Source organism: Miniopterus natalensis, chromosome 19 (assembly GCF_054644295.1).
Source record: "Miniopterus natalensis isolate mMinNat1 chromosome 19, mMinNat1.hap1, whole genome shotgun sequence".
In the NCBI taxonomy this organism is placed as follows: Eukaryota; Metazoa; Chordata; class Mammalia; order Chiroptera; family Miniopteridae; genus Miniopterus; species Miniopterus natalensis.
In genome coordinates this window covers 29,490,485-29,516,139 of record NC_142099.1, presented here as the reverse complement: position 1 = coordinate 29,516,139, position 25,655 = coordinate 29,490,485, and the positions used below count along the sequence as shown (strand labels likewise).

Genomic DNA, 25,655 nt, shown 5'->3' with positions numbered 1-25,655 from the left:
CGCTAACCAACTCACATTTTATTTTCTGCCAAACAAAGGTGTTCTTTCAGAAGATGAATTTCAGATTCTTTTTCTTGAAGTGCTATCTGAGACTGATATTCTTTGTCTTGATTGGCCACCAGCAAAGCTTCTAGATTCTGCATGGAGATTCTCTCATTTGTCACCTGGCTCCTGAGGAGTTCTATTTCAGAACGAGCATAATCTAATTCATTCTCCACCTGCATCACAGTAGGAAGATTTCCATTACTTATTCCCACTCATCCGCTTAACTGACAGAGTATCAGAGACTCATAAAATTTCTGTATTATGTTATAAACTAACACCCCGCTACATTTCTTGATTAGAAATATTATCGTTCTTACCAAATACACACACACACACAGTATCACTTTCTCCAACTATCTGATTATATCAGAAAATTCATGAAGTACTAACCAGTTGAAAAAAAGCAAGAAAAAGTATACAGGATGTAAAAAAATAAATAAAACTGTCCTTATTTTCAAATACATAATTGTCTATGTTATCTGAAATTCAAGATATGTTTAGAGGGAATCTGAGAGAAGAGTGAATTTGTGCTCCATTCCCAAAAAAACCCAAGATAGAGCAAAATCCCAAAGTAGAAATCACCTTATAATTAGTCTGAGAGTTCAGCTAGGCTTTGCTGCATTTGTCCCTAACAGAAACCCAAAATAATGGAAGCTCAAATAAATATTTTTATTTTAAATATATATATATAATTGTCTACATATAAAATTTCAAGGAATCTGCAGAAAAATTCCTACAACTAATAAGTGAGTTTGGCAAGGTTACAGGATATAAAATAAGCATTCAAAAATCAATTGTACTTCTATATTCTGTCAATGAACACATTGATAGCAAAATTTATATTGGAATACCATTTACAGTAACTCAAAAAAATACTACTTTGTATTAGGTAAGTGTAAATCTAACAAAATATGTATAGAACTTACATGCTGAAAACTACCCAAAGGCAATTAAAAAATAAAATAATATCTAAAGACATACTGTGCTCATGGACTAGAAGCCTCAATATAGTAAAGATGTCCATTCTTTTCAAACTGATATACAGGTTTAATGCAGTTCTTATCAAAATCCCAGCATGATATTTTGAAGAAATAGATTATTCTAAAATTTATATGGGAAGGCAAAAAGGCTAGAATAGCTAAGAAAATTCTGAAGAAGCAAAATTAAGTAGATGGACTCTGTCTACATGATTTAAAGATTTATTATTAGCTACAATAATGAAGACTGTGTGGTACTGATAGAGAGACAGACACATAGGTCAATGTAAAAGAATGGAAAACCAAGAAACTGAAAATCAAATATATCTGACTGATTTTTCACTGAGATGAAGGGAGGGAGGGAGGGAGGGAGGGAGGGAGGGAGGGAGGGAGGGAGGGAGGGAGGAAGGAAGGAAGGAAGGAAGGAAGGAAGGAAGGAAGGAAGGAAGGAAGGAAGGAAGGAAGGAAGGAAGGAAGGAAGGAAGGACGGAAGGAAGGAAGGGAGACTAAAAAATAAATGTTTCAGTTATTACAAAAGATGCATTACTTTTCCTACTTGAAAATGCCAAGTAAAAGGTGTTTTTAAAGAAAAAATTAACGACATAGTACTTGAAGTTTTATCTATACATGAGTTATGTTCATTATTAAACTGTTCTTGCTGAAAAAAAATGTTCTTGCTGAAATAAAAAATAACTTAAGGGTGAGTCTGGCAATACTGGCATATATTTCATTAATAAAATAATAACAATGCATTCTTACAGAAACCAGCTAGATACATGATTCTCAAATGTAACATATCCTCCTAACAAACAGTAGACTAACAAAACTAAAATTTCAATAGGATTTTATGACAACAGAAATGTAAACATGACCAAAATCTGTTGATACTTCAAGTGCACTATGCAACTTGCATACATATCCCTTTAGGGTCTGGGCTCCATCTATCTCTCCAGATGCATCTTCAGCGACTTTCACCCATGCATGCTACACTGGCCATTGAAAATTACCTACTATTCGCCCAGCCAGGCATGGCTCAGCGGTTGAGCGTCGACCTGGGATCCAGGCGATCGGGGTTCGATTCCCGGTCAGGGCACATGCCCGGGTTGCGGGCTCGATCCCCAGTTGGGGGCGTGCAGGAGGCAGCTGACCAATGACTCTCTCATCATGGATGTTTCTATCTCTCTCCCTCTCCTTTCCTCTCTCTGAAATCAATAAAGATATATTTTCTAAAAAAGAAAATTACTATTTGCTCGAGAATTTATTACTCACTTTTACCTCCATACAGTCCCTACGCTGTTGCTTCCTCTGAATGGAAACATCTCTTCCTCATCTTTCCTGTGCTCCTTAGTACTTCCTTGTAAACTCCTTCCTGACATCCACAGGCTGAATAGGAACTCCCTCTCTAAAACCTTGAGTATTTCTTATTAGTATAACATTCGTCCCAAATTATTTATACGTCAATACTGAAAGATCCTTGAGGGCAGAGAGCCTGTATCTTCTTTTTTTTTTAATCTTTTCCATTGCTTCTCAGAGAGAGTTGGAGAGAGAGAAATATCAATCATCGATTGGTTTCCTCCGATACATGCCCCAGCCAAGCCTGCAACTGAGGTATGTGCCCTTGGCTAGAATCAAACCCAGGACCCTTCAGTCCGAGAGCCGATGCTCTAACCACTGAGCCAAACCAGCTAGGGCAGGGGTGTGTACCTTTTGAACGTTACAGTCACAGTGGCAAGCAAAATGTCAGGCACATGCACATATAATCAACTGAATTTTAGTTTAAAAGAACCCAATTAGTAAATAAATTTAACTTAAAAGAATGTCATTAAAGTTATAATTTGGATGGATAAACCTCAACCTTGTGGTTCCTAGCTGATTGGTATGTAAATGTGTTTTATAATTCTTCTGGCCAAATGTAAATACAAATTAAATACTCAAAGGAAGATTTCTGTTACATACTTGAATTGTTAAAATACAGCTGTCAAATTAATCTCTTGGACTTAAAAAATAAAGTCTAAAGATAAAAGACAGAACTTGATGTAATATTTAAGAAAAGAAAAAAAGAACTACCCTGGCTGGCGTGGCTCAGCGCAGCGGTTAGAGCATTGGCCTGCAGCCCAAAGGGTGGAGGGTCATGTGGGAGTCAACCAACCGATGTGTCTCTCTCACACGTACGTTGTTGTTGTTTTGTTGCTGTTTTTTTGTCATCAAGTGTTCTATTTTTAATTTAGAATAAAGATAAGAATAAACTAATGGGGCCGGCCGGGCGTGGCTCAGCGGTTGAGCCTCAACCTAGGATCCAGGAGATCCGGGTTCGATTCCCAGTCAGGGCACATGCCCGGGTTGCGGGCTGCAGCCGATCAATGACACTCCCATCATTGATGTTTCTCTCTCTCTGTCTCTCTCTCCCTCTCCCTTCCTCTCTCTGAAATCAATAAAGATATATTTAAAAAAAAAAAAAGAATAAACTAATGGGTACAGGTTCTCATCACAAATTCTTTTTAAACAACTTTAGACCAGATCCTTACATATTTTAAGCAGATGTAACATAATTTGAAAGAATTGAAACAGTATTAAAACTTCTTACATTAGTCAGCAATAAAAATGTACCATCAAAAAAAGAAAAAGCCTTAATTAAAAAGAACAAAGGGATGAAATATTATCAGTAATGTAGACAAAAATACTTATGATTTATTATAAATCTGAATTAGTAATAATCACATAAAGGAGAGGGACAAAAATAATGTATTTATGAACAAGAATTAAAATAATATATAAAATATAGATAGCTAAAGAAAATCCTAAGTATATGGAGAGAGACAGCGACTCACCAGTCAATCAATTACAAATTATTTGCACTCTGGAACAAAAAATTGAAATTACTCTAGAGAATTGAAAGGACATGTCAACAAGGATTTCACATCTCAAATGATGAACATGAAAAACAGTGGAAATAAATTATAAAATAATATGAATGTGATTAATAGAATTAAATAAAATAAATTTTCTTTTCTCTTTAAAATGAGTTTTTAAAGGGATTTTAGTGGGAAAAATTAAACAAAACAAGTAAGTGAAAAACTAGCATAAAGATAGTGTCAACTAAGCTATGTATTTGCTTGAAAACGAAGAATAATTATATTCTTAAATCACTGTCACATCTATGTTTCTCTCCCTCTCTCTCCCCCTCCCTTCCACTCTCTCTCAAAAAAATCAGTGGAAAAAAAAATCCTCAGGTTAGAATTAACAAAAAACAAAACAAAATGAAACAAAACAAAACAAAGAACTTGCTTTTCTAAACTTGTAGTAATTTTACAGTAATAGAAATGGGGGGGGCGGAATTTTAATGCATTACATACCATTTCAATTTCTTGATCTTTAGCAGCCAGCTGTTGACTGAGAATTTCTTTGCTGGAGTCAAGTTTAATACAAAGTTCCCTTGTGGAAGACAAGTCTGCAAGGGCAGACACTTTTTCAAAGTGAACCTTCTGAAGCTCCTCTTCCATCTTTACAAGAGATTTATATAAGGTAGAAATCTGGGACTTGTAAGACCTTTCTGCATCTAAGTGCTGCAAAAACAAAATTACTGTTTTTTAACTTGGAAAAAAACTACGACATGGAATACAAAATGGGGCAATTTTTAAATGATAGTACACTTACATCTAAGGAACTTTAGATGATATAGGTAGTAGTATATGTACAAAACACTTTGGGAAACAATTTCGTGTTTCAAATTTCTCTACATAAAATCTATGAGTAAGGTGGTCAACTGGTTATATTTAGAAAACAACTTCTCCCACTTAAACGTCTCAGTCCCAAAGCTGAGATATGTACATGTTTGGTCTATAGCTCTGTCTATATTTGTCACAGTTTCAATTATTCTGTAATATAAATGTTATTGTTTTCTTTAACAACAAAGTGGCAAACAAAGCATGTGCCACTATTTCACTCACAATACCCATTTTCCAATTCTTGAAAGGCATGTTGATATTGACCATAACATTGTAAAAAGAGCATTTACTAATAACCAGGGAAAAAGGACTCTGGGGAAGCATAAATTAAGAATACATCCCCATTATGAGAAATGAGAGCACGTTTTTAAAGTGGTAACATGAGATTCAAGTTACATAAACATTTGCAAACATTCAAGATAATTCCCTCTTTTTTCAGAAAACAAAAAAGTCTTATGTAAGTCCACTGTCGCCTACAAAGAAGTATTTGCTATTATGTGAAGATAACAAAGCTGAGAGGCAAATAAAGACATTTTCCTGCTTTTACAACTCCTTGTACACTCAAAAAATTGCTCCTGGAATAAATTATTTGGTCACAATTCACTCCTACCTTCCTCCTTCCCTTCCTTCCTCACTCTATTTCTCACTCACCCTTTAAATAATTTTCTGACCATCCATTTACCCACCCACTCATCTAACCACTCTTTCTATATTTATTGAGTATATTCTATATTCTAGTAATTGTGCCTAGATGCATATCCAATGGCAAGCAAAATGGTCTCTGCTCTCATAAAACTTTCAGACTATGGGGGAGTCATGCATCAATCAAATAATCATACAGATAAATATATTAGTACATATTAAGCAATTACTTCTAGAGAGGAAAAAAAAAGTGTATAAAAAAAAAAAAGCGACCTAAACTAAGAGAGTCAGGGAAGTCAGAAAAGGTTTTCCTGAGAAATGACAGTTGACCTGAATGAGATCTGAAAGGTGAATAGATATATACAGTGTGTGTTGGGGAAAGTGTCTTTTCAAGTCAGAACACTAAGTGCAAAGCTTTGGAGGGCGTGTGTGGAGTGAGGGAAAATGACACGCATAGCCCACGGACAAATGATAGTGTGGGGAAGGCTTGGGGAGGGGGCAGGAGTGGAGTGGGGGGGGGCGACAATAGGGAGGTGCATCTGTAATACTTGCAAAAATAAAGATTAAACCTATTTTTTAAAAATAAAACTTCTATTTATACTGCTAGCACAGTGAAAAGACAAGCCACAGATAAGAAGATAACTGTTAACCTTTAAAAGGATTATTATAGAGAATACATATATAATGCCTTTGAATCAATATGAAAAGATAAGCAACTCCATAGAAAAATAGGAGAGTTCAAGGAAATTTGTTCCAGAAATCTAGAGAAAATTAATAAAAGAGGAATCCTGAATGGCTAAGAAACATGAAAAGAGCCTCACTTATAATCAAGGAAACACACACAAAAAAAGTATGGAAAAAAAATTAATGTCTGATAATATCAAGTATTGATTAGTATTTCTGGTGGAAGAGTAAAACTTTAGAGAGCAATCTGACAATACTGAGAAGAGTTAAAATTACACATATTTTGGATCCAGTTATTCCAGGCATAAACCTAGAGAAATATATATCCAAGGAGAAATGATAAAGGATGTTTGTTGCAGCATTTTATTATAAAAAATGAAGACAATTAAATTTCCTTCTATATAATAATAAATTTTAAAAAGAAATATTTATACAATTTAATATAGATACAACTGTTCAGATGTACACTGTATCAAAATAAATAAATTTTAAAATTATAATACTGAGCAAAAAATGTAAGCAGCAAATGGGTATCTATAGTATATTATCACTTTTTAAAAACTTAAAGCACACAAAACAACTTTATACATCAGCTGTGGGTAATAGACTTGTAGAAAAGTATAAACATATGCAAAAGAGTTCCACAATGGACAGGAACCTTACACACACCAAGCAGGAGAGAGGGAGAAGGGGAAAGGATGCCAAGTTGTATCTTGTAATGTTTTGTTTCTTTAAATCAGAGGTGGGGAACATCTGGCCCTTGGGCCATAAAAAAATCATTTGGTTTGGCCATGCCAAGGCAACCACAGGCGGGACTCAAAATTCATTAAGTCTAGGAACTTTTTTCATAGCAACGATAATTTTGTATGGCCCTCGAACAATGTTATAAATATCCAAATGACCCTTGGTAGAAAAAATGTTCCCATCCCTGCTTTAAATAGAGACTTGAAGTAAATATGGAAAAATGTTAGCATCCTTAAGTCTGGGAGGGGGGATATAAGCATGCCTTTATAATACTTGTTTTTTGTTTTGGTTGTGTGTTTTTTGGTATGTTTGAAATAGTTCCTAATTTTAATACATGCTAAAGATTATTCTAGTTGTAGGGCAGGTAACAGATTAGAGGAGAAACAGAGTGGGTACAAGAAGAGCTATCAGGCACCAATTCACAGTATATTTAAATCATTGAAGTGTTTGTTTATATATTTAATTTATGGAAAGCCAAACAAAGCTTTCAGATACAATACGTACTACAAGCATGTTTTCCCAAACTCACCTCCTCGACCTCTCTATTGAGGGCATCGACCTTTTTAGTGATAAGTTCTAATTTGAGGGTATTGTTTTCTGCCTCTGCTTGCCAGGCCTTATTTTCCCAGTTTTCAGCATCTTCATTGGTCTTTTGGAGTTGGTCCATCCTGTGCCAGTTTTGAGATTCCTGAAAAGCAAATCTTATGTATTATTTTACAAGATGTAAGATGTTCAAGAAATAATGAAACATTATTTGCCAGGTCACTGGGAATTTACTTGCCACGAGGACCATAACCTTGAGGAATCCCACCTACCTACCCTCTCAGTTTAGAAAATTGGTCATCCTGTAAAACATAATTTTACAAGTTAACTAACTTGTTCTAACTTACTGTTCTGGCTTTCAAGATTCAGGTATTCCAAATGTGCCAGTGGGGATCTGATGTGTGTTTTCCATTATTTTACTAAAAATTAACAGTTGTGTACAGAGTATGTACTTGGAAGGTACATGGTACAATATACATAAACTAAGTTTAACCCACGTCTATCTTTACCCTCCTTAAATTTCTGTAGCACTTATTGTTTTGTCATTTTCTTAAAATGGTCTTACAACTTTATATAATTAGGTGTGGGTGCACAGTCTTCCCAATAAAGACTTGGATTCCTCAAAGATAGGAACTATTTATTTTATTCTTATTGTTGAGAGTATTACAGATGTCTGTCTCTCCTTCTCCCCATTGCCCCCTCTACCCGGATCTTACCCCACCCTTGGCCTTCACCGCCCTATAGTCTGTGTCCATGTATGCATATAAATTCTTTGGTTAATCTCTTCCCACCTCCTTGCCCCCTTCCCTCTGAGATTCGTCAGTCTGTTCCATGTTTCCATGCCTCTGGTTCTACTTTATTCATCAGTTCATTAGATGTGGGTGGTGATAGGTAAGAAGGACTTGTTTGAAAGCTATTAATACATAAGATTTGCTTTTCAGGAATCTCAAAACTGGCAAAGGATGGACCAACTCCAAAAGACCAACATCTCCAGAATAAACTTTCTAAAAGGCAATTCTTCAAATAACTTCTGTGCTTATGTTGTAACAGCTTCCTGAAAATAGCTTTATTTTGTTCATTAGAATCCTTGTTTATTTTCATTTTTTAGATTCAATTATTGATAGATATGTATTTATTGCCATTTTATTGTTCATATTTTTTATCTTTTTTTTCTTCTACCATTTTTAATATTAGATTTACTTTTGTGACTATGTGATACAGGTTCAAGGTCTAAGTGATCAAAAAGAATTGTCACAAAACACCTCTCCTGCCCTCCAATCCTCCAGTGTCCCTTCCTTGTAGCAACCAAGCAGCCACATTTCACCCTTTTTTGTATCTGTCCAGAGCAGCCAGAGCAGTGTGGGGCCCAGGATGGGCAACAACATAAAGAACGTGAAACCGCTCTTCGGTACTGTCCACGTCTCTCCTCTTTCACGATGTCTTCCCCTCTTTCTCCTGCTACCCCCGTCCCTCTCCACAGCAGCTGCTTCTGGTGGCCCACTGGGCGCATTACCACACTCTGCCACCACGAAGCTCACTGCCTCCACTGGAACCCATCCTTGCCCTTCTTGACTGAAGTATGGATGCGGACTCTCCTAATTGATCTCTTTCCTTCTGATTTTCTTACCCTTCTGATTTATCCTTCCCAACATCTCCAGAATAAACTTTCTAAAAGGCAGTTCTTCAAATAACTTCTGTGCTTATGTTGCAACAGCTTCCTGAAAATAGCTTTCAAACAAGTCCTTCTTACCTATCACCACCCACATCTACACTCCACTCTAGGTACAGGACCTACTATTTCCCCCTAACACCTTTGCTTATGCCGTTCCCACTGCCTGGGGTGCCATTCTGTTTCCTTTTAGTTTTTCATCTCTGGCGCTTCTGCACCTAGAATACTGCATGCTGAGTGACTGAGTGGATGGCGAATGCACTCGACAGTTCTTACTGGATTACCCACTGTTTGTTCTCTCCAGAGAAAGAGTTGCCTGGATTCATCCAGCTATGTTGTGAAATGAAATCCCATGAAAGAACTCGTACTAGGATGCTAAAATCTAAGAGGAGCTTGATGTGTGATGCCTAAAAACACAACTCCAAAATCTATCAGCTCAAATCCTTAATGGTGAAATTTCAGGTAATGTGACAGGCTGGGGAGAGAGGGAAACTGTCTAACACTAACTGAAAGTTTACTATGCTCAATGTTGCTCAGATATTCACTTGTTATATTCTGCCCTATTCCAGAATAGACTCAAACTGCTCACTGTACTGCATCTACCTGCCTTTCTAGGGTGTTCTTTCCAATACAGCGGGGACACTGAGACTCAGAGAGGTTGAGTAACCTACCTAAGTCCATGTCATTAGGGAGAAGAGGAGTCAGGCCTATCTGACTCTGGAGTGTCTGTCCATTCATGATACTACATTGCTGGCATATTAACATCAAGAAGTGTAGGAAAATGCCTGCTTTGTCAATGTAAGCCTGGTGCTTTACTACCTGAAAGCAAGTATTACAATTTAGGAGTTCTGAGAATCTCTTTCTCTTAACATCCTAAACACTCTAATTAACACCATAAATAAATGCTCAAGATATGTTTGTGGACTGATATTAAATGATATGTTAAATAAAATTAGAAAAATAGTTTTTTTGGGGGGTAGGGAATTCCTATTAATGGTTTGAGTGTTATGTAGATAACACGACACCTGTTATAATTCAACTGTACTTTGTAATCAGACCAACTACATGTTTTAGATAATATTTTACTGAACAGACATATCTAACATCCTTGATCAAGCTCTCTGTTTATTCCAGGATTGCCACACATGTACAACAATTTAATTAATTGATGTCACACCCATGCATCTGGTCAAATAGTGACTAATAGAGAAGAGCAGAGGACAGCCATCTGCCTTCTGGTCCTAAGAAATAGATGGCCCCAAACAGAGTGATCAGTTCTGATCTGCTACACAATCAAGTGGAGCCACTTTTTATTTATATAATAATACCCACATCTGAGCCTCATCCTTGAGAGATTCTTTTTTTAACATGTTTTGATTGATTTTTAGAGAGAGAAGAAGGGGGGGAGAGAGGGAGACAGAGAGAGAAACATCGATTCAAGAGAGAAACGTCAATCAGCTGCCTTCCATAGGAGCCCCAACCAGAGATCAAGCCCACAACCTGGGCATATGCCCTGACTGGGAACTGAACCTGCAACCTTTTGGTGTGCAAAACAATGCTCCAAACAACTGAGCCACACAGCCAGGGTAAGTGGAGCCTCTTCTGTTGAAAGTTTGTACTTGAAACCTCTACCATTTTCAAATATGAATAAGCCAAGTTGATTCTGGCCCCTTGTCCTTTATTCAGTTAGGAGGATTCTAAGTATCTAGATTGCCTGAGTAGCAAACTAAAAGTTATATTCTTGAATTACCTTTCTGGACATTGTTGATGTTCTAAATATACAGTTAATCCATCATCGTCAACACTAAAACATGCTATGCATTCAAGGAAGACTTGATTCTGCTCTCCCCATGAGTGGAAATGATCAATAAGTTTAGTGAAAACTCTTAGGTATCATTAGCAAAGAGGGAAAAATATATACGTACTTCAGACTTTAATATATTCTTCAGTTTGTTAAGCTCCAAATTAGTATCTTGGACTTTCTGTTTTATATCATTAAGTTCATTATGAGTATCATTCAATTGTTTAGACAGTACCTATGAGAAAAAGCTAGATTAGACTAAAAAAATTAAAAAATTGCTCTATGTCAAAAACACCATAAATAAATTTTAAAATTTGTAAAAGTTAATATACCTAATATACAAAGCTCATATAAAAACAGTGAGAAAACATAAGAGTCTAAACAGTAAACGGGCAAAGAACCCGAACACATAATTCACGAAAGGAAGCACAAGTAGATAATACTTTAAAAAGTTAAAAATTTACTAGTAATCAAAGAAATTCTAATTAAGACAATAAAAAAGTATTTTGCCTATAAAATTAGCAAAGATTTAAAGCTATTCTGTTATGGCAAGAAATGGGTATATCCATATATTATTGGAGTAAATGTAAATTTGCAAAAAGCAAATCTGTGATCTGCTATTTGGTGTTGTATCAAGAGACATTTTTAAATACTAATAAAAACAAGAAAGTCAAATATGTGGCTGTTTGTTGAAGATGGGAGATGGATACATGCATATTCATTACATTTGAAAATGTCCCTCTAATTAAAAAAAATTCATAAGCTTTGATTCAATTTGAAATGAAATCTAATAAAATTTAATGAAGGTCAGCTGACATGGCTCAGTGGTTGAGTGTTGACCCATGAACCTGGAGGTCACGGTTTGAGTCCCAGTCAGGGCACATGCCTGGGCTGCTGGCTCAGTCCCCAGGAGGGGGCGTGCAGGACACTGATGTTCTATCTCTCTCTCCCTCTCCCTCTCCCTCTCCCTTCCTCTGAAATCAATAAAAACATTAAAAAAAAAAAATTTAATGAAAAGGAATGTTCAGTAAGGCATTATTTGTTATAGTAACAATATTTATTCACATTTAATGGGGGGGAAAAACACACAGGATAAAACACTAAAAATACCTCATCCAAATTTGTAAAAAACTGTGGTATTAAAGGGTGAAATTTTTTTAAGGTTTCTGTTTTCTAAATCTGTGATATGGGTTCTTAATCTGTAGTCCACAGAGGGATCCATCTTCTACACTTGGGCCTATGACCCAAACAAAAGAAAAAAGTACTCTTGAACATATGAAAATTGTTATGATACCAATTATAAAAAATGTTTATAAATTTTTAACAAAGCAGGGAAGTACTTACAATGTTACAGTAAGGTAACAATAGCCTACAAAATATTTATCAACTGATTATGCTTGACTCTCTGATAAGTGCTTTGTAGGCATATTCTCATTTATTCTCCGTTTTTACAGATAGTGAACTGAGATTCAGAGAAGTTAAATGATATTTTCACACAGCCGGGTAAGAGGATTCAAACTCATGTGAGTCTTAAACACTCTACTGTATTCTCATGTAGAAAAACCATGATATAAAGAGGTATATGGTTTTGTCCCAGCTACGTAAAAAGTTCACGTAAAAGAATAAAATTAAAAAATAAATACACTGAAAATCACTAAAAAATATATTAACAGTGGCTAACTCTGAGCAGTAAAAAATGAGAGTTTTTAAACCTAATTTTTCATAAATATAAGTTATATTTACCTTTAGCCTAATTGCTCTAGCTACAGAGTACACAAAATTATAAATTCACATTTTTTGTTTTTATTGCTATTCATTAACTTTTTAAAAATAAACTTTATTTCAGAATAGTTTTAGGTTTACAGAAAAGTTATGAAAATAGTACAGGGAGACTCCTTATACTCTAAATTCAGTTTCCTCTTTTATTAACCTATTATATTAGTATGGTACAGTTATCATAATGAATGAATCAATATTGATACATTATTAACTAAAGTCCATATTTTATTCAAATTTCTTCCATTTTTTAAAATTTATTGATTTTTCTGGAGAGAGTGGAGAAGGGGGGAGAGGGAGGGAGGGAGACAGAGAGAGAAAAAGAGAGAAACATTGATCTGATTTGTTGTTCCACTTATTTATGCATTCATAGGTTGCTTCTTACATGTGCTCTGACCAGAGATCAAACCTGCAACCTTGACAAATCGGGACAACACTCTAATCAACTAGGCTACCGGGACAGGGCCCAGATTTATTTCATTTTTATGTACTATCCCTTTTCTGTTCCAGGATCCCATTAATTCATAAACTTTTGAACACAGTATTTTAACATCTCAGGCAATTTTTTGTAATTCACAAAATGTTGCACCTTTATATCTATTTATACAAATTAAAAATATTTAACAGTTAAAAAATACAGGCTTTTATGATGAAACTAAACATATTGAGAGTGAGAGGAAACTGGGGAAATCATTTGGACTAAAGAATTTTCAGTGGGGAAGAAAGCTTCCAAATAAAAAATTTTTTAATGGTCAAATTAAAATAATGATATTGGAAATGAGAACTGTGGGTAAAGTATATTGGTTTAAAGAGGAAGTAATGATAAAAGAAATTTTCTTGAAAAGAATTACAGTGCTAAAGAGAACCAAAAATTGTGGTATAGTTCATACACTCATACTTAGAATAATAATAGTCCATCCAATAGATCTACTATTTTCTGAAAAGTTTCTGAAGGTTTTATCCTCATTTGTTGAGTACTTCTAAGGTTTAATACAAATCTATTATATCACCTGTTGCCTCTTTTCCTTAATATTTAACACTTTATGTCTGAGGGTTTCATTTAGAAATTATGTGGCATATTGTGTAATAAAGGTAAAGAATGGCTGGTTCCAAAGCCTGAGTTTTTCTACAAAATGAAAAGAGAACTGAGTGTCAGAGGAATATATATTTTCTTGGACAAAAAGATACTAGAAACAAATATACCTGGTTTTCTTGTTTAGCTTTAGAAAACTGTTCTTGGAAATTGTCATTCTCATGAGCCAAGATAGCTCTTTCCCTGGCTAGTTGAGCCAGTTCATCGTTTGTTTCATCCAATTGCCGACGCATTCTGGAAATGTCTTGTTCACACACACTTAGCACTTCAGTGGACTGTCTATTCCACAAACCAAATAGTATATAAGAAGAGACACTTAACCAAAGCAGAATAACAATTCTCACAAGAAAGAAGAGGGACAGTTTGCAAGAAAACATTTAAAGAAGTTTTAGACACAATTAAATTTATAGGAATAAATACCACAAAGATAGTGCGTTGGAGTTTCTCTATGTTGCCAACATTTCACTATGTATGAAAAAAGGATGCTAACTATACATAATAGTCAATGATTAGCTAAGCATTTCAAAATTTCTGACATTCAAATATAAGAAAGCTTTCATCCCACCTCTAACTGCCATGGCTTAGGCTCCTTTGAAGTTCCTCTTTCTCTGCCCTCTTAAAACATAAGGGTTCCGAGAGCTTAACTCTTAGCCTTCTGATTCCTTTTACTCTACGCCTTCATTCAGACAAATATTATTCACATCCGTGGCTCCCAACCCCATCTGTACCCACATGACTCTGAAATCATTACCTCCAGCCTCGGCCTCTTCCTTAGACTCCAGATTCATATTTAACTGCTTACGAGACAGATTTACGAGTAGGTCTCAAAGGCTCTTCCAATTCAGAGGAAAATCATCTTCTTCTATACTTTTCTACAGGTCCAGTATTCACCCCCAGCCAAAAACCTGGCATTTTCCTAGATTTTCTTCCTCACAAACACCTTACCCTGTCCCCCAACTTCCTGACCCCCATCTATCATCGTTCTTCAGCCTAGGTAATCTTTCTAACGCAAAAATCTCCTCAAAATTCCTTAATGATTTCTTATTTCCCAAAGGGTAAAGGCAGGACTCATTTGTCTACAATGCAGGTCTCTGGGTCCAGCCTTTCCTCCCTCCACATCTCTCACGCTTCGGGTTCCAACAGGCGCCTACTAGTCATTCAAGAGGCTCCTGAACACTATCTGTGTTTCTTTGTGGTTCTTTGCTATCCTTTCTACCTTGAATGTTCTTTCCTTTCCTTTCCTTGGCAAACACCATCTCCTCTTTTACTTCCCTCACAGACGTAGGCCTCCTTCCAATATTAGAAAGTCATAGCTTTACACAGAACATGAAGCCCCTGTTTCTTAATATCTTTGCGCCTAATGTAGTACTTTGTGCCTCACACACACTCAAATTCTTGCTGAATGAAGGCTTTACCTTGATGCCTGTTCTGCCTCAGTGATGATGTTCTTCACACCTGAAAGAGCCTCTTCCTTGAAAAGTAACACAAGTACGAAATAAAAATTATCTTAAACTGTTATTTCTGTTTAAACTGGATGAACAAAAACAAAATTTCCCCCACCCTTTTTGATTTCCATTTGGGTTTAAACATTTATACTCTATCCATCTTTTCTATACTTTAAAACTAAAGCCTAATATACCAATGCAAGTATTTATGGTAGGTAAAAACAATAGATTATGCTTATTAAAGACTACGCTTACGTGTACTGATACAAGATCAATATATCAAGTACTTTGTTAAAGTTTTGCCCAGTTACCTAGCAACACAGCAACCTCGGAAGCACTCTGTACTTGGAGGCGAACCAATGGTTCGTATTAGGGTTTTCTCTGTGGGGAATGGGACTGACTCACTTCCTCACTTCCTGGGTTATAAAACCCAGGGAAGTGAATCATGTAAAAATAAATTTAGTTCTTAAGAATAATAACTTCGATCAAGCATATTATTTATATTATTCATCAACAGCATCTTCTAAAAGCTGCTAAAATGGAATTACTTAGGTGTGATTTAAATAAAGAGGTAAGCATTAGATCTAGAGCAAAACATAAATAAAATAAACTATTGATATTCTCCTTTTTCAAGGCTATGGTGAGAGAGTATATTAACAAAGTCAGTCAAGGCTGACATGGGTGTGATTACCTTCAGACCATCAATACCATTCCCACACTCCTCCTCTGAAAATTCTTGTTGATGCTGAACTAGTTACAGATATTACTTACTGATATTCAGGCTAACATTAGCCCCGAAAAAGTAAGAAAACTGTTCTTTCTCTAAATAACTAGATTTCACTTTGCCCTTTGAATTTTGAAATTCTTAGCAACCGAGTAAACAAGATGAAAAACTAAACTTATATTTCCCAACTAGTCCTGTTCCTATTCCTTCGATGTTTAGCTGTGTGTGTGTTAGCGCACGTGTATGCCTTATCTCGCTCTGTTCATGGGCTCCTCCCGGGGAGTGTTAGCTCTGGCTTCGCCTTCTGTTCCCGGCGGAGTGGTGCAGATTCCACACGTGGCAGTAACAGATGTGGGCATGGGGTTAACATATCCACTGGCAAGCAGTTAAACTGCTTTAAGCACAAGCCAATAGAGGAAAACTCAAAAGAGAAAATACTGGTTAAAATGGAATATTGATGCATGCTTTTGAAGTATAATTTAATACATTTCTAAATAAATTCTGAAAAACTAATTGAACTTCGAGTGTTTCTGAAAGCAATTACCTGGTTAAATTTAAATATAGTTTATAAGCCTAAAAAGGACTTTTATCAGTAGAAATTCATCTTGAAAGTAAGATTACCTAAGAACATTGTAAAGTATCCAGGGCAACAAAATTACTGGGTAGAATCCAATAATATATTAGCCCTATTTTCTCTTAATATTGCCCTAATACCACCATTTCTCAAACTGTTAAAAACCTATGCCTTCATTATCAATTTAATATTTCTGTACAACCTCAATATGTTTGTCCAACCAGAGACATAGATTCAAGTTAACTGTTAAAAATTCAACCAAGACAAGATGGTCATAAATCCGTTTAGAGAAAAGAAACAAAGTGAAATATTACACAAATAATTCTGGCTTTTATTACTCAAAGATCTGAGAACTTGCTAATAAGTTTTGCAATTTTAACTGGTAGTAAGTAGTAGGACACTTTTTTACCTATGATTACCAATAAGGTGAGAATATGTCACCTTATCAGAGGAAACGTCACCTTATCAGTTACAGTATTCTTTTCCCACAGGAGCTTATTTCTGTAATCTCCAGATCAGACTATAAAACTGCTGCTTTTCACTATAGGGTATTTGTAAATTCAGTTCTGAAATATTGCTGTAGAAAACATTTCCTCTTTGGAACTGAATGTCTAACACTGCTTTAAAACATCTTTGGGGGTTTTTCCCTTCAGAGGATGGATGTATTTACGTTCATGATCTCATACAAAGCTCTTGATTTGATATGGACCTGCAACTCAGTATTCCTTGGGAAGACAAAGCAAATGTTGGTACCATTAGCAGAATGGAAGAAATGTGACATAAAGATACAGCAGAGGGAAAAGAGATTCAGAAAAATCTGATTATTTCCTGTTAGTGTTTTTAAAGAACTTTATGTTTAACTATTCAAAAAGTGGTTTAAATATGAGAAACAAATCTCTACCCCAAAAAGCCATAAAATTTTCAATTATAAAGTAATGAGTCAGCCTTGTAAACAACTAAACCAAAATTTACTGTCTCATGCACTTTGATGGCTCCAGTTAGGCTCACAATTCCCCAATCTGTTAACTTCAATTCAATGTTCTCTCCAAACCTAAAACTCCAAGAGTCCATGAAAACCTAAAACTCCAAGAGTCCATGAATACTTCAACTACATGCCCCAAAGGCATGTCGATAATCTTCCTCTCTGAGCCCGTTCTGTTTCCCGTGTTTCCTATGTCATGCATGACAACTGAGGCAACGTGGTGCCTCAGTCAGAAAGCACATCTTACCAGTCTTACTCCCTGAATAGACCTGTTTCTCTCACAGATACTACCACTATCCTAACACAGTTCTTATCATTTCACCCCTAACTAGTGTCCTTGTCACTATTCTCATTTCCCTATAATCCATCTTTTACATGGATTAACAAATGCCAGAATATTTCTTTTAAAATAAAGACCTAACTGCAACATTTCATTTACATTATTTCATTGATTCACTGTATCAGTGATGACAGTCTAAATTCGACATTACATATATTTTTATAATTTGTCTCTCATCTACCCCATCTCATCTTTTGCCCCCTTTCCCCATCCCATACTTACCTCTTTGCAATCTATTCTCTAGACATACCAAACTATCAAGAAATCCCATGAAATTCTCTTATGAAAGCCACTGCGCTTTCGTATAAGTTGCCCTACCTGTCTGGATTCCCCTTTCTATAAAAGGTACTCTGCCTGTCTTAATCACACTTTCTTTCACTGTACCCTTTCTTTAAATCATTTCCTGGCTAATTCTAGTCAATTTTCAGGGCATTAAAGGCACCATCACCTCCTAAAAAGATTTCTAGATCTTCCTCCTCACCCAGTACAACCCCCAGGTTAAATCAAGTGTGTTTCTGCCAAACTCCAAGAGCATACTGTGCATACATCACTATGGCACATAGCACTTTCTACTATAATAGCTTTTTTTTTTTTTTTTAATCCTCACCAGAGGACATTTTTTTCCATTGCTTTTCTGAGAGAGTGGGAGGGAGAGAGAGAAAGAGACAGAGAGAGAGAGAAACATCAATGAGAGAGACACACATCAATTGGCTGCCTCTGCCTCCTGCATGTGCCCCAACCGGGGCTGGGGATCGAGCTTGCTACCTAGGTATGTGCCTTTGACTGAAATCGAACCCAGAACCCTTCAGTTCATGGGCCAGTGCTCTAACCACTAAGCCAAAGTGGCTAGGGCCATAGTAGCATCTTTAGTTATCTTTCTCCCGATTACACTATACTTTGGAACGGCATGCCCACTGCTCCTCAGTTTCTAACATAATACCTGGTACATATCAATAAATGTTTGTTGAATGGGTGGATAGATACATGAATGGATTAGTTCCCTTAGAGAGGGGAAAGGCCTTATTCCAATGATGCTGCCTTTGCTTAAGACATTTGCGGAAAACAGTGTTGGAATTGCCTTAAGAATCAGTTTATGAGCTAGAAAAAGGGTATTAATATTTCCCCGCCTTTTTAGCAACGCATTTTATGTTGTTTGAACAACAAAAACTGAGGGATGGAGATTATCATCCAGCTTTATTTACCAGCTCCATGTGCTCTAGTCTCAATGGCTAAGGACAATGTAAAAACATGCATCTAGTTCTGGACACAATTAAAAAGGCAGTTTTAATGGAATAAACATATTGCCTCCCAAGGTGGCTACCTGAAAATATAAGTTCTGGAGTGCTTTTAAGACGAAATCAGTCTCACTGCTTTATTATCATGCTTCACATTTTGATATTTGAATTAGTTATTGCAGTGAATGTTAATCACAAATTGATGAGACAAAGAACACATATTTCTTAAGACTATCCTGAAATATTTCAAAATCAGATTTTAAACTTTCAGCTTTCTAGAAAAATATTTGAGAGAATCCTATTACTTTATTAAGATTCAAGTGCAAACAGTTCTTTTAAACCACAGTTCTCAGAACATACTTTCATTGCCAAACTCTCTCCAATATTCTCAGATTTTTTATCCAAGCATGCTTGCAGGCATTCCTTTTCTTTAGCCAGATTGTTGAGGGTTGCACCAAAAATGCTGATTTCTTCTCGCTGGGCAATACTTTGCCTTGTAAAATTATCTAAATATGTAATCATAAAGGCACTTTTTAATCAAGGTCATTTTTTTCCAGTTCAAGCAGATTGAAATACTTTTTAAAGTTTAAGTTCTCCTATATTATATTTAATGACTAAAAATAATTACTGTATCCCAAATAAAAACGTGGCTTTTATTGTTAGTGATTAAAAACTGAGATGAATCATGGAATTCTAAATGACTCATAAATGTAAAGGCACAATTAACACATTTGAATAAGAATAGCAAAGGAAAGCTCTATACTTCAAGTTCTAAAAGTAGATTTACATGTGTGGGGGAGAAGAGTATATAGGTGGATGAAGTTGGGTGGAGTAATAAAACAACCATTTCCCCCCTAATTTCTCCTCCCTCAAGACTAGAATCACTGTTGTATATAAGTTGATAACTGATAGATCTTAATAAGATATTCAATTAAGTTACCTTCAGAGTCAAATATCTTATAACATTCTGATTTTTCTAAATTGTTCTGAATTTTTTCTAAAACTTCCTAGAAAAAAAATCATCCCAGGATGTCTAATTTGATTTGTGAAAACACTGGCAAGTCAATGTCAACGCTGAAGGCCTAAGTGATAGGTATACAATAGCGGTTTTTAAATTGTGGCTTCCCAACCAGCACCATCAGCAATCACCTGGGAACCCCAGCCCTATTGAACTAGAAATTCTGAGTGGACAGAGCAATTATATTTTAGCAAGTACTCCTCCCACGTGACTCTAATGCACAACAAAGCTTGAGAGCCACTTGAGCAAAGTGGTAAAGATATAAAAGCCTTGACCATATCCTATTCCATGGAGCCCAGCTCCAATATCTTTATCAGCTCTCCAGGTAATTCCAACAAACACCAAAGTTTGAGAACCACTGGTCTAGAGCTCTACTAGGGAAGCTCTGCTAGACTAGACCTCTAGGTTAATCCCTGCCAGCAGCCATCCAGTGCAGCACTGAGAGAGGTAATACCATCTGCCAAGAGCATGATCTATAGAGCACCTTTTGCAGACAGTACTATCTTTTAGGCAAACCACATGAGTTGAGTGTTTAGATATCTGAGTTTATTCCCATCGGCATAAGATAAATGCAAAAATGGAAGCTCTAAAACAGCTCTAGTAGCTCCTAGCTTGTAAAAAAATCCTCAACTTCACATACCACTCAAGCTACACCCCATTTTTCTGCTACTCTTAGTAGCCAAACTTTTTAAGAGACTCTATTCTCTCCTGTGTCTCCTCCCTCACTCCCCAGCCCTAGACCTATTCCACCTCCATACCCAGCACCCTATCTAGACTTTGCAGGTGGTACTAAAACGTCCACTGGGCCCATCCAACCAGCATTTTTATTGTTAAGCCTCACCCAAGGATATTTTTTCCATTAATCTTTCAGAGAGAGCGGAAGGGGGGGCAGGAGAGAAACATCAACTGGAGAGAGACACATCGATTGGCTGCCTCCACGTGTGGCTGGGGAATGAGCCTGCAGCCCAGGTATGCGCCCTCGGCAGGGCTCTAAGAGGCAACCCTTCCGTCTGGTCTGCTGCGCCGGCACTCTAACCACTGAGCCAAACCTGCCGGGGCCCAATCAATCTTCTCTCATTTTGCTTCTCAAAAGTGTCTGACAATTGGCACTGCCCTCCTTTTAAAACATTTTGTTCCCTTCCTCCCGAAATAACACTCACTTATGGGTTTTCTTCCTACTTCTTTGGTTTCTTCTTACTCAGTCCTGGATCCTCTTAAATATTCTCTCTGTTTTAAAATGGGCTCTTTTATAGTCCTAATCAAAATTTTACTTTACAGTTATAAAAAGATTAAATTATGACCATAATTTCATAGAGATCACTGGTAAGAAACATAAATTGAAGACTTCATAAAAATAATTTCCTCTATAAATCCAAGAAAGAGCATAGATATAGCCAAATGTATGTACACTTTCCACAAAACATAATATATATGTATGTTTTGTTACAACTATGAACAAGTCATAATATCATACAAAAAGCTGTAAATTTAAAAGTGACCATCATAAAGTAGAAAGTGTTGCTGCTTTGTTTATTTCTTCATTGAAAAATATGAAGCCATGTCTAAGTACTTATGGTCCTAAATCTAAGTAAAAAAGTTTGCTATCAATGAAAAACATATTTTTTCATGATTGACTTATAAACTTTTAATTTACAGTCCTATCTCCAAGTTTATCTATGTTATAACTGAAGAGAATAAAACATTTTTCTACCCAACTTATAGAAAAAGTACTATCAGGAAAAAAATAACTCACCGATATTTTCATTCAAGCACATAATTTTCTCCTGAGTAGGCCGCTGGTCATATTTTTTCTTAGCAAGGTATTGCTGAGTATCAGAAAGATCTTTTTCCGTATTTTCATATAAAAATCTGTAAACATTTTAATAATAAAGCTAATTCTGAAATTATGTTTTATCAATCTTTTAGCATATTTAAATCTAAAAACTTTTAAGGACACCAATAAACACTTTACGTTTAGCATTTTCATTAAACCACATTATAGGAAGTTTAGAAAACAGGGGTACAAAGGGGTCCTCAACCCACACTCCAACATAAGCTACTATTAGCATTTGGGTATTCACTATTCAGTGTTTTTCCATATTTTGTCGTATTCAGTGTTATACTTATTTTAAAGTTACCATAGTATAAATTCAAATTTGAATCCTGATTTTTTTCACCTACGCTTACTATTTAACAATTTTCAGTCTATGATACAGTCTGCCAAATCTTCATTTTTCTGGCTGAAAAATATTATAGAAGCAGTAGCCATTTACTTTTGAATAAATATAAACATTTACTTCAGGATTCCTCTATTATTAGACATTTAAGTTCATTTCAGTTTTTCACTATTACAAATAAATTTAATAAACAGCGTTTCATTCATTCCACTTTTATTAAGTGTACAGTATATACCAGGCACTAGGTGTTGAGGAACCTAGAGTCAATTAGATGGGCATTGGCCCTGCCCTCATAGAGTTCCCAGTCAATAAAGAAGTAAACCAGACTATAATTTCTGACATGGAAACTAGATACTCTGAAACTTCTCTAACATAAAGAAGCATTCTAAAACATAAAGAAGGATCCTTTTAAATATATAGCAAAAGTGTAAGAATTTGTAGGGGAAGTCCCCTAGAGCCAAATTAGAGAAATAAGACTATGAATTGATGTTACGTTAGAGATGGTTGGGGCTTGCCTGTTATCAATAATCTGGGGTCTTGTGTCTTAATTCAGAAACAAAAGATGAGGCCATAGAGGTGTCTGCAGCACAAGTGTTAGAATTCAGATTCCCCACATAAAGTCCCTGAGGACTAAAACATAAGTGAAAAAGGCAGACTAGGCAAAATCAGCTTGTCAACCAACTATTGCTAGGCTCAGGGTAATAATAAAAACTAAATGTCTCTTTGGGAATTCTTAATCTCAAGACAAGAAATCAAAATAAAATCTGGTTCTAGGATGGTCATATAACCTAGAACACTTGGCAGAAATAAACATAAAACTTCTCTGGAGGGACATGCCTTCAACCCAGGCAAAGAACTAAACCTCAGATAAAGGCGTGTTGAAAATTAGCTCACAATTCAAATTTTAAGAACACACTAAGTAATAACCAAAGCTTAGTGGGAGTCAAAAGTTATACACAGAGTAAATTAGATCCCCAAGAACTTCAGATTGTAGTATTTTCAAACAGAAACTTAAGAACAGTTATGTTTACATACTAAGACATAAAATTAGTAGAATACAGAATTTCAACAAAAGAATCAGAAGATTTTTTAAAAGAAGCAAAGAAAACTTCAGAAAATTAAACTAAAATAATTGAAATAATCTAAAAAAATATCAATAGGCAAGTTTAAGAACATGACAGACACAGAGGAAGAGACAATTAGAAAGTTGAAAAAAAAAAAGCAGATAAATAGAAAAGCAGATAGATCTATAATAGAGCACAGAGAAAAAAAAGAGAGAGGTTAAGAGACATAAAGAACAAGATGAGAAGGTCTGATATTCACCTAATCAAAATTCCAGAAGGAGAGAATAAACATATTATTCAAAGAAATAATATCTAATATAATATATATCTTAGACTAAACAAGAATCAATGAAAAACCTGAATGTTAACACTAAGGAAACTTAAGTCCTGGGCAGAACCAATAATAAATCTGTATTAATTTTGACCATTATAAATGTAGGAGGGTAGAAAGATTTAAAGGAAGGCAATATTTCTACACTTATAAAAATGTGACACCAATAGACTGTGAAGAGTTCTGTATATATAATGTAATACCTAGAGCAGCCATTGAAAACATCTATAGAGGTATGCAAAGTATTATAGATCAGTCAAAATGGAATTCTAAAAAATGTTCAAGTAAACCCAGAAAGGCAAAAAACAGGAAATAGAGATAAGACAAGGGGAATAGACTAATAATAACAATAATAATAACAACATAGAAGACTTGAGCCCTACCATACCAATAATTACATTAAATACATAGGGTCTACCTTATTTGTAATACCAAAAACTAGAAACAATCAAAATGTCCCTCAAGAGATGAATGGTTAAACAAACTGTGGTGCATTCATACCACGGCACACTGCTCAGCAATAATAAAAGTATCAAATTACTGACACCTGCAACAACTTATATGGATCTCAATGACATTATTCTAAGTGAAAAAGCCTATCTTAAAAGTCACAGCTATGTGATTCCATTTACACCACATTCTTGAAATAACAAAGTTGTAGGGTTGACAAATAGATTAGTGGGTGCTAGAAGTTACGGATGGTTGAGGGAAGGAGGGAAAGTATGGATACAAAGAAGAGCACAAGAGATATCTTTGTGTTAATGAAATAGGGGAATTCTAACTTCTTGGACCTCGAGATGTTTGATGCACAGATGCAGATACATGGACCTTTAAAAAAATAAATAAAATCTGCTTCTAGTAAATATTCTGAGTTATAAACACCCCAGCTATTTATAAGTGTTAATTTATCTGACATGGAAACCCAAACAGGAAAATTCTGCTATTAAAATATACTTGTTTAGAAAAGAAGTTTATTTAAGCGGTATAGAAACAGAGATAATGAGTATTGGTTTTGAAATCCTGGGGATTTTGTTCTTTATCAGCAGTGAAAACCAAACAGCAATGGATGCATTTCTTTTTGGGTGATTTGGCCTGGAATACTACACTCAATTTAGAGATACAGAAATCTGGACATGTATTGAACTGTGCTCAGGACTCAACTTCTAATAATGAGAGTTTACACATGGAATAAAATTTATAATTTTCTCATCAGTTGACAAAATGGAGAACAGGAGAGCAGGAACAACAGTATTTTAACTAGATTAAATGTAGTTGGATTATATAGCTTCTAAGTAGGTTCTCTGTAATTCTTTGTCTTTTGTATACATAAATATGAAACCTATGATAAATGTGAATGCATTATAAAGATATTTATCTTTAAAAAATAAATTTACAGCTGACTTCTCAACAGAAATAATGAAAGGGGTATCATAAAATTGATAAAATAAAAATAATTCCCAATCTTTAGAACTGTCCACCTAACAAAATATCCCACAATATCAGCAAGATTGGAAGAAGTTGTAGAAATGCTCAGCTTTGCATCCATTTTGAAAACAGAATCAACCATATTGGATATGTGCGCATAAAAATAAAAATCACGGATGACTTCCAGGTTTCAGGCCAAGAATTATATGAACAGAGTTTCCATTTACTGAGATGGAAAAACTGAAAGACGGCAGATTTACTTGTGTCAGAGGGAAAAGGGTAGTGGGTAGCAAAAATGAGGTTTGGAAATGTTAAGTTTGAGATGCCTGTTAGACATCATAGTGAAGATGAAAAGGAGAAAGTTGGATATTAAGGTTCGAAGTTTAAGAGAGGCTACAGATATACATTTGAGAGTCAAGAATAAATACATAAGACTGGCTGAGATCACTGAGGGATGAGTATAGACACAAAAGAGGAAAGAAGAAGTGTAAGGACTGAGTTCAGGAATACTCCCACATTTGGAGGTCACAGACATGAGGAAGTGGCAGGAGACACTGAGATAAGACAGCCAAAGAGACACAAACAAAAAAATCAAATGAGAATGTGTCAGAAGCCAAAAGAAGAAAGTATTTAAGTCAGTA

At 35.5% G+C, this 25,655-nt stretch overlaps 1 protein-coding gene across 1 annotated transcript in view; it reads right to left on the bottom strand.

Moving 5' to 3' along the window:
- LOC107543708 (testis-specific gene 10 protein-like) overlaps window positions 1-25,655 on the bottom strand; it is a 53,243-nt gene that overhangs the window by 3,701 nt on the left and 23,887 nt on the right. Inside the window, 8 exon segments of the mRNA XM_087828083.1 lie at window positions 16-218; window positions 4,376-4,585; window positions 7,347-7,505; window positions 10,955-11,065; window positions 13,810-13,978; window positions 15,115-15,170; window positions 19,360-19,505; window positions 21,771-21,886. Of these exon segments, the coding sequence (XP_087684209.1) occupies window positions 16-218; window positions 4,376-4,585; window positions 7,347-7,505; window positions 10,955-11,065; window positions 13,810-13,978; window positions 15,115-15,170; window positions 19,360-19,505; window positions 21,771-21,886 (1,170 nt within the window).